Genomic DNA, 9,476 nt, shown 5'->3' with positions numbered 1-9,476 from the left:
AAGGTATGTTATTGACTGTTTACCCTCAGTGCCTTGAGAGCAACAAATTAGTCATTTCTGACCTTTTATGGTTATTTCCCACCGCAGGACCAACCCAGGACGTAGGTTAATACATCTCATTTTCTTCTTTCTGCTCAGGTGTGAAGCTAACAGTGGCAAGGAAGTCCACGGGATGGGGGTATCGCTGTCTTTACTTCTGACACTTCATCTTCTGCAACAGCCAGAAGTTGATATATTTTGGATTCAAATAAAACCCAAATCAGAAAGGAACTCCTAAGTAACCGTGCAAATTAGTTGCCAATATTTTCACAAGACACCCAATGTAAGGGTTTGTGGTTTTTTTTTTTTTAACCCTTAGCACACATCCGGATTAGTAATCAAAGCATCCATAAGAGTAAATAAATCTCCCACTGTATAATATATACATTTCAGGGAGCCTGACTTCTGATAAAATCATTTCTAAACTTCTGGGGAAAGAGGATATGTCAGTGGGAGCATCCTACACAGTCCTGTTTATGTAAGAGGATATGCTAGAGGGAACATCCTAAACAGTCCTATTTGTTTGTGTGCAAACGTGTGTATTTCTTTTTTTTCCTAACTGACCCGTTCTGTACTCTGTTCCCGGTTTGACTGCCTGCACCATTTGCAGAACCGTAGAAGAAGGGGGATCGCCAACAAGCTGTGCATTATTATTACAGCTGCTGTTTTTCTAACTGCTCAAAGCACCGAGGGAATACAAAGTTTTTGGCTAAGTCATGGTCTTCCCCTTCCTACCTTGCAAATTCGGACGCAGCCCTGAAGCCCAATACTTGTAAAATGAAATCTACTTGCAGCAAGTCAACACTCTGCATTTTTGTTCCAGGATCTGTTGCTCTCTCAGCTTTCCTTGCTGAAGGTTTTCTATTAATTGAGCTCTGGGTCCGAGAGTGGGCTCTCTGCCTCTGGCCTTCCCCTGTCTACCATAGCTGTGATGGTTAAAAGCTTCTCCGGTTTGTCACAGAGTTTAATATGCACCCTACATAATTATGCAGGATTCACTGTGCTATCAAACTGCAATTCAAATTAGTTCAGGATTAAAGGCACAGAACAGTACTGCTTCCTTAATTGCATTGTACTGTGCTGATCACATTCAAATACCCATTACTCATTCCCTCTGTGGAGCAATAAGTCAGGGGGATTAATATTCAGGCAGGTGACAGGGCCAAGCCATTAAAAGGCAGTTATGCAGAAAGCATGGCTGGTTTTATTCACGTTAATGAAATCAGTGAAATGAAACTGTAATAGATTTATCAAAGCTCAGATGGATTTGCTGTAAATCAGTTTGATTCAAGCAATCAAACTGGACAATAGAGATAGTTTTCAGCTCTAGCAATGGGTGTCAGAAAGCAGCATGTGAAAAGTGCTGATATTCTTCATGTATGGATTTGGTATCCACCCCATGCACAGGCCTATTCCCAAACCACTGCTGCTAATTTTTTTGTCTTTTGAACTAGGTGCCAGCGGCTGATAAAACACACAGCATATCATCTTAATACAGCACTTACACTGTTTTTATTCCTCATTTTTAAGTCCCCCAGAACATCGATTCTTTCCCATCGCTGGCCGAGAAAAAGGCAGGTTCGACAGGGCGCGCGCCCGCCTCGCAGCCCCGGGCCGCCCGGGGGAAGGGCCCGCGCCGCTCCCGCCGCCCCCCAGGCCTCCCGCCGGCCCCGAGGGGAGGCCCGGCCCGGGACGGCGGGAGCCCGGAGCGCACTTTTGTTCGGGCTCCAAGGAAGGCAGCCGCTGTCCATTAGGGGGCAGCATCAGAACGAAAACGAAGCACAGCAGGGGCGCTTCCCCCAGCACAGGCGGGCGGGTACCTGAAGGCCCAGGTGAGCTTCGGGATGCGGACGTTTGCCCCGGGAAGGGCGAGGCCCGGGGGAGCCGCGCCGCGGGAAGGCCGCGAACCAACAGCTGCAGGCGGGGGAGCGGGCACCGGGCGGCCTGTGCCGAGCGCGCCGCGGGGAGACCCGGCCCCACGCACCCCTGCTGGGGCTCAAGTGCGACGCCTGGGTCCCGAGCTAGAGCATCTGGCATCTGGCGAGCGCCTGCAGGACCGAGCGCCTCCAGGACGCGCTGCCGATGCGATTGCGACGACCTGTGTGTGACCCGCTGGTCAGGTTTTTGTTTTCTTAAAAAGTGCATCGTGGAGTGGAGGTTGTACTAAAACTACTCTGGTCTGATTTTTATTTATTAGCAACAAATTGTTCAAGAACTAAAGCCAGTTTTTAATGATCCAAAACAGAAATAAATGTTCTAGTCTATTAGCGTCCTATATGGAATAAATCAATATTAAAGCTAATTAACCCTTTTCAAAGGCATTTTGTCCCAGGTTTTTATTTAATGGTTCAGTGCTGCTTAAAGCATGGATCAAGCTGGATAAGCTCCATTTAAAAAATGGCCCATTTTGAAAACAGTTTAGCAGCTCTCACTATGACGAATATATTTATCAGGATAAACTTGACTTTTCCAACTGGATAAATAACTGACCGGAGTTCCTTAAAAGATCTGATAATAAAGTGGAGATTAAGGACAACAGACAAATCTGTCCATTTAGCAGTGGTCTAACATGATAGTAACTGATCGTTTATTGCTTTTTCAAAGAATTTATCTTTAGAAAATATTTCCAATCTTCACTTTTGAGGCTGTTCCAAAGGGCAGGGTGAGGGAGTCTCCATTTAAGATATTTCATTCCAGGCCACATGTGAAATGGAAATCTATGATTTGTCCTTTTTGGAAGAAGCCATGATTTTTTTTTTTCCTTTTTTTTAAGCCATGATTTTTTAATAGTGCTCAAACACATAGTGCAAAGCACACACCTTTCAGGACATAAATGACTACTTTGACATATGAAACCCAAAGAAAATTATATACATTATTTAAGGATTTCAGTACTCTTCCCCTTTTGTTATACTAGCAAATCACAGAGCGTACTTTAATACCAAGCTATTTTTTTTAGTTATAAAATAGATGATATATTTTGTACATGAATTAAATTCTTCACGATGCCAGAGGAATTAATTTGTGATGTTATGAAATTTTGATTAGCCCGCTGTAAAATCAGAATTGTTTACCACAAGTGTCTGGATTCTGACTCTTACAGTCTTTCCAAACAAATAATGAAATGAATTGGGGGGGAGGGGGGAGGCAGAGTAATTTATGAAAACATGGTACACCATAATTTTGCCATTTTTCTGCAATGAGGATGGCAAATGATTCATGGGATAAAATGAAATATTTCTCACTGTCATTTCAATGGATCTAAGATTTACAGCTTCTTAACTTGGATAGGAAAAACTCAAGATGCATAAAAATGAATTGTAAATCCATTAATGGTGAGGATGAAAAACAAGAAAAAATAATTTTAAGCAAAGAAGGGCAAATCGACCAGGCGACAACCGGAAAGGATGCAGCGGCAGCTGTCTAGGGGAAGGCCCGGGAGGGCAGGAGGTGCTGCTGCTCTAAGGAGGGCATCAGGGGGGATCCCTGGGTGGCGCAGCGGTGTGGCGCCTGCCTTTGGCCCAGGGCGCGATCCTGGAGACCCGGGATCGAATCCCACCTCGGGCTCCCGGTGCATGGAGCCTGCTTCTCCCTCTGCCTATGTCTCTGCCCTCTCTCTCTCTCTCTCTCTATCATAAATAAATAAAAATTTAAAAATAAATAAATAAATAAATCCTATGCTACATAAAATTAAAAAAAAAAAAAAAAAAAAAGGAGGGCATCAGGAAGCAAGCAGGGTGGGGAAAGGTCGGGTCCTCAGCTCTTACAGCCGGATCCCCCACACGGGCGGAGGAGGGCAGCCTCTGGAGCCGAGTCGGATACGCCGGAGCTGAGTTTTTTAAAGATCATGAAAAAGTCAGACCCGGTTTTAGAAGGCTGGCGCAGGTGAAGCCATCCTGTGACGATGAACAGGCGGCTGCCCAAGCCAAGAGCGCCCCCGGCGCGGCCTGGGCCGGGGCCTGGCGGCGGGTCTCGGGCTCCCGGGGGACGGGGAACGCGGGGCCGCCCGGCGGCCGAGGACGGAGGCCCGGACTGCGGAGCCGCCGCGCCCGGAGCAGGGGAGCGACTGCCCGCGGCCCCGCGCACCCGGAGCAGGGGCTGGCGGTCGGGCCTCGCTGCGCTGCACCGCGGCCGGCGGCGGCCCGACCCTCCCTCCTGCCCGCGGAGCCCCGGCCCGGCCCGGCCCGGCCCGGCCGCAGCCTGCGAGCGAGCACGCGGGACCCGCGGGGCGGACGGCGAGGCCCGGGGCTCCGGGGCTCCGGGGCTCCGGGGCTCCGGGCACGCGGCCGCCACGCGCAAAGGCTGCCCTCGCCTAACCGCCGGGGGACCCCGCGACCCCGCGACCCCGCGGCCTGGCGGCGCCCGGGGCCGGAGCCTGAGCCTCGCTGCAGGGCCCACCCCGGCCCCGGCCCGCGCCCGCCTCGGTGGCCCTGCCCTGGGTCACCACGGATCTCAGACATTCTGAAAACCGGGAGCAACGTATTCGGACAGATTTTACGTTTGCAAATCTTGAGGCTACTGGGCCCGACAAGCCACCGCTGCACGAGGTTGGGGGCCGCCGGGGGCCGTTCCCCGCTCCCAGTCCCCGCAGCCGTGGGGTCGCCGTGGGGTCGCCGCGGGCTCTCGGGCCCCGGACGCCCCGAGCAGGGGCCAGGGGCCGCGCAGCCAGGCCGCGGACGCCAAGTACGCCCCCCCCACCCCCCACGGGTAAATTAAAACCTATAAAATAACATGGACATTATAAAATTTGTGTTAAAACGGATAACAGCTTTACTGATTTACTGACAATGAAAATATATAGCATTTTTTCTGTCAGAGCATTTATCAACACTTGGCAACCCTGCACTAACTTGACATGTAAGATGATCAAAATGGATTATGTAATCTTTCCCATTCATTTCTATTGATTTTAGTTATGATAAAATTCATCAGTGTGCCTGGGAACGCTCAGGCTGAAAAGCTCTGGTTGACCCAAGAGGGAAAAAAAAAAAGGAAAGGAAAGGAAAAAAGAATTCAACAGAGTTGTAACGGGATGAATATAATTTTAGAATAGGATTGCACAAATACAAAAGTCGTGCCCTAAAGGCTCCAGCAACAAATTAATACGAATAATTCTGGCAGTCTCATAAAATTACAACTGTCTATGCAGAGATTCCCTTTTGAGATGAAATCACAAAATTCCACACTAGAAGAATTCATGTGAAAGTGCCATTAAGAAAATAGTTTGTGGAAATATTTTCAAACTTTTTTTGAACTTCAGCAGTAATCAAACTTATTTCTCTGACTGTAAGTAACATCAAAATGCCAGCAAATGGACCATTTTAATCAGTTTTATTGATTCATGCTTTCAGTTCTTATTCAGTTAAAAACAAGGCACATTAAATACATCCTCTTATTGCTCTATAAATGCATGCAGCTCATTCTGTATATCAAAAGTAATAAATAATGGCGATAAAACACCAAGACAGTTATAAAAATGACAACCCAGCCTCAAACATAGTATTTAACAGTCCCATCTAGAACAATAACCCGACACGATACATGAAAGTGCCACATATGAAAACATGCAGTGCGCACATCCGCTCCAGCACTGGGCTGTACTTGATAGTCTTTAAAAACACAGTAGGGCTTTTTTATTCCCCGAAAAGGGTTGACATAATGCAAAACAGTGCAAGTTAGAGCATCACTGACTTCAATATTATTACATTCATATGCCAAAAATCTTTACGAATACATAAAAAAGGAAATAAGATCAATCACCATCCTTACAGTATGTTTAGTAAAAGTCACAATGAAATTTTTGTTGTCGTACAAAAGACTAAGCTACATATTTTGGAAGAGACAAAGCTAGAAACAAAAACAGAATAGGAAGCATGCATACAATAGTAGAAATCCCAAAGTTACACTTAGTCTGAATTGATAGAAAGCAAGAATATTCAAACAGCATGACGGGTATGAGGCAGACAACCTTGGCTTAACAAATAGTCCAGCATCATCACTAGCATTAGGACTACGGTGCGGGGCTATTTAAAGGAGCGTCCAGCTCTTCACCGCAGGTGGGGGCTTCCTTCACCTGAATCCCCTTAAAGGCTCTCGAGAGAAATCCCTCGATGATAAAGACAGACTCTGCACACCCCATCCCGACTCCAACAGAATCATCTGGTATCACATTTGTACAAAAAAGAAAAGAAAAATTCTTTTGTGCTTGGAACAGGTTTTGAAGGGGCTTATCCCTCCGTTTCTTTTCCTCGTTTCTGAAATCAGGTAAAGAAGCTGTACAGGTTTAATTAAGAACTGACACACAAATGTGGGGGTGCTTTATTCACAGTAAAGACTTGGAACCAGCTCACTTCCAAGGCGAGTCTCTGGGATTGGTGAAGGAGCGTATGTTTTAGAATTAGCAGATTTTCAGCAAAAGCAGATACACTCAAGGGAAGCGAAGTGCGCTTTTCTTTGTCCTTAAGGGAACTTCATTCATAGCAAAGCATGCACAAACCAGGCCTGTTTTACAAATACAGCTCTGCCCAGGCCAGTCAGGCTGTAAAGCCGGTCCCTACTGTAATAGGTTCAGGGAGGGCACAAGTCCTCGCTATGTTGCTCTAACTAGAAGGAGAGAAAGAGAGAGAGCACAAATGTACTACTGTGTCATGGCACATCATCTGCGGTGGGTTAAAGGACAGCTGTTCTATCAAGTGTCACCAAGTTCTAAGCAGTAAAACTTATTGTCTTGATAGGAAAACACTAAACTACAAAGCCACATGCTTCTATTATTTCTTTTTTGAAAAGGCAGTGTAAAATGCTCACGCGTTGAAAGGAAAATGTTCACAGTGATACCTGGGAGCATCCTTTGCTCCATTTTAGGTTTTCCTTTAGGGTGTGGCAAGTCTAAACTTCATTTAAGAGCAAATGAATGTTTTGAAGTGGGGCGGGGGCTTAGGTGAGTGAATCTCCAGTGTTTATATTATGACAACCAGGCTCATACCCCACTTGAATGAGGCATAAAGATATCTTACAATGTTCACATAAATAGAAATAACAGCACAAAAGTGTTTTATGTACCAGTTCACAAAAGCTAAGATCTCAAGTCTGTAATTAAAACCCGCCACTAAATAAAGAGTTATATTTCCTATTACATACACGATCTGACCTTAGAAAATAAAAAAGCAGGTAGCTAACTTCACAAGGGGAAGTGCAGTCGATAAATATTCAGACGATTGGTTAAGATGCTAGTGAAGTACTGCCAAAGCACACCAAGCTGGCCCTTTAAATTCAATGCACTATTTGTTAAATTCAACGTAGATTTATTTTTGTTTTGTGTTTTGTGTCTCTACCGTGTGTACTGGGGGAGGGGTATTGTGTGGGTGTGGGCTCTGTGTGGTCCTGTTTCTTTTCTTTTTCTTTGTGGTCGAGAACTTTTCCACGGGGTACCAAAGAGAAAGGCTTTAAGCAACCCAAATGACCTTGAATACTGCAGTGTGGTGTCTTTTTACAAATAATTATAATTAAAGTTAACTGAAGTTTATTTCTATCCTCTTTTACCCTCAGTTTCAGATTACTCTCCCAAAATGATGCAATAAACTAAGCAAAATAGGCCATGTTTGACAACAGCACATGCTCCACAGTTTAGGATTTGGGGATTGAAAATTCTGCTATCGCATGTGGATATACAAACACAGATTTTTAATCCTTAACTTTATTACTACTGTAAAGATTTGAGAAATTTAGTCTCATCCCATTACATCCAGCTTGCCACTTAAATGCTGGTTTTAAAATAAGAAAAGCAAGGATCTTCCTGGCAACTGTAATAGTCAAAGAAAAACCAGCAGTGACTGGGGAAAAAAACCAAATTGCTGAGATGAAACTATCACTGTAACTCCCAGCAAATGTCAATGCTATCCTTATCTTACGCCTGTGATTCTGGAAGCTTTCAGAGTTTCTCTTTGAGACTCGCTCCTGTAACTCGATCTAAACTTTGTCTTCCCTCTCCAGTTTTGCCAGTCATACTCTGGATATAAATCCACACGATACTGTTTGGATGAGGAAGACAGACCATCTCAGGAAGAAGGAGCTGGGTGGGCTCCAGGCCTTCTAGAGGTCACTCCCTGCTCTATTTCTGTTAGGAACCAATCCAGTCTATGATCTTAATGTCCAGAGTTTTGTGCACATCCAAAATTTTTTCCAGTTTCTTTTCAATTTCAGCCAAAATGTTGTCTCCAGGAGTGATTCAAAATAAAGGAAGAGACAAACAAAAAGGGAGTATGTCCAGGCTAACGGGTTACAAAATGGATGCAAAGCATTAAATCAGTGTGCATTGAAAGTGAGAAAAAAGATAAAATACACTCTTTAGAAGCTAGATTGAATGGCAAATACAAATAAAGGGTATACATCAACGTCCTAAAGCTTTGGAATGTTTCCCAGTGTTAACAAAGGCAGCTATCTATCCATAGCCACTATTTTGGAGTGGTGTAAGTCATCTGGGTTGTTACATGATGATTTGTTGTTCCTACGTCTGTTGGCTGTGGATTTACTGCCCAGACTCACAATCCTCCACAACTTCGGTCCACTGGAATGGGGACTCTTCTGTCGAGGTTCTCTTCTGCAGTTTTCATTAGTATCGCAAGCCGGCTTCCAGACACCCTTCCTTTCTGAATAGCACTCATCAGCTTCAAGAGAAAAGAGGCAACAGAGTCAGAAGGCAGGCATGCGTCCTCGCCCTTCCTCACAGCATTTTAATGGTTACCTCTGCAGCAGGCAGATGCGATTAAGTGCTCCATCAAAACCCATCGCAGGCATTACAGCTCCAACGAGAAGAGTACAATTTTTAAACATTTCAAAAAAGGAGGGAAGGGGCAGGTATTTCACAGCTGCAAAAATTACGTCTACCTATCTCTAGCAAATCAGCCTGCTTTTAAAATGCAAATCGAATGTACCACTTTTTGCCCCTTTCATGTGCTTAGGGCACATCTTTTTTTTTTTTTTTTGAGCAACTCAAATATTGGATCTTTAATTTCATTTTAAAATCTTAAAAAGGAATCTCAGAGATTGAACAAAGACAAACCATGACCTATATTTAACTACTCTTTTTTTAGTGTTACTGTACTTGACAACTTCAAGTCCCTTAAATCCAAATTCCTTAAAGACTTTTTAAAGTAATTTACATTTAAGTCCTTGAAATGGACCCAGAGATCTACCTTAAGAATTAAAAGCACTCCACAGCCCAGATTTTAGTTAATTCATTTTTATCCAATGGATAAAATCAGAATTAGTCTTGAAATTACATGCAGTCAGCGGGCAAAGGCCTTTAATCTGGAAGGCACTTTGCAATTATGAGCACGGGGATTTCTTTTTTTTTCCTTCTCAAGTTGATGTGGTTTTAACTATTTGCTTTTCTTTATCTCACTTCCCCAATCTTTTTTATTTATTTATTTGAAAAAAAC

At 44.5% G+C, this 9,476-nt stretch overlaps 1 protein-coding gene across 6 annotated transcripts in view; it reads right to left on the bottom strand.

The window, feature by feature from the left end:
* Positions 1–5,353: 5,353 nt before the first annotated feature.
* The window catches only part of GPD2 (glycerol-3-phosphate dehydrogenase 2), a 141,015-nt gene continuing 136,892 nt past the window's right edge, over positions 5,354–9,476 (bottom strand). For all 6 annotated transcript variants that reach the window (XM_049106406.1, XM_049106404.1, XM_025471152.3 and 3 more), the window contains one exon: positions 5,354–8,702. In XM_049106406.1, coding sequence (XP_048962363.1) covers positions 8,577–8,702 — 126 coding nt within the window. In that variant the 3' untranslated portion in view covers positions 5,354–8,576. The remainder of the gene's footprint in view (positions 8,703–9,476) is intronic.

Source organism: Canis lupus, chromosome 36 (assembly GCF_003254725.2).
Source record: "Canis lupus dingo isolate Sandy chromosome 36, ASM325472v2, whole genome shotgun sequence".
Taxonomy (NCBI): Eukaryota; Metazoa; Chordata; class Mammalia; order Carnivora; family Canidae; genus Canis; species Canis lupus.
Note: the sequence above shows the minus strand (reverse complement) of the source record. Positions and strands in the feature narration are given on the sequence as shown.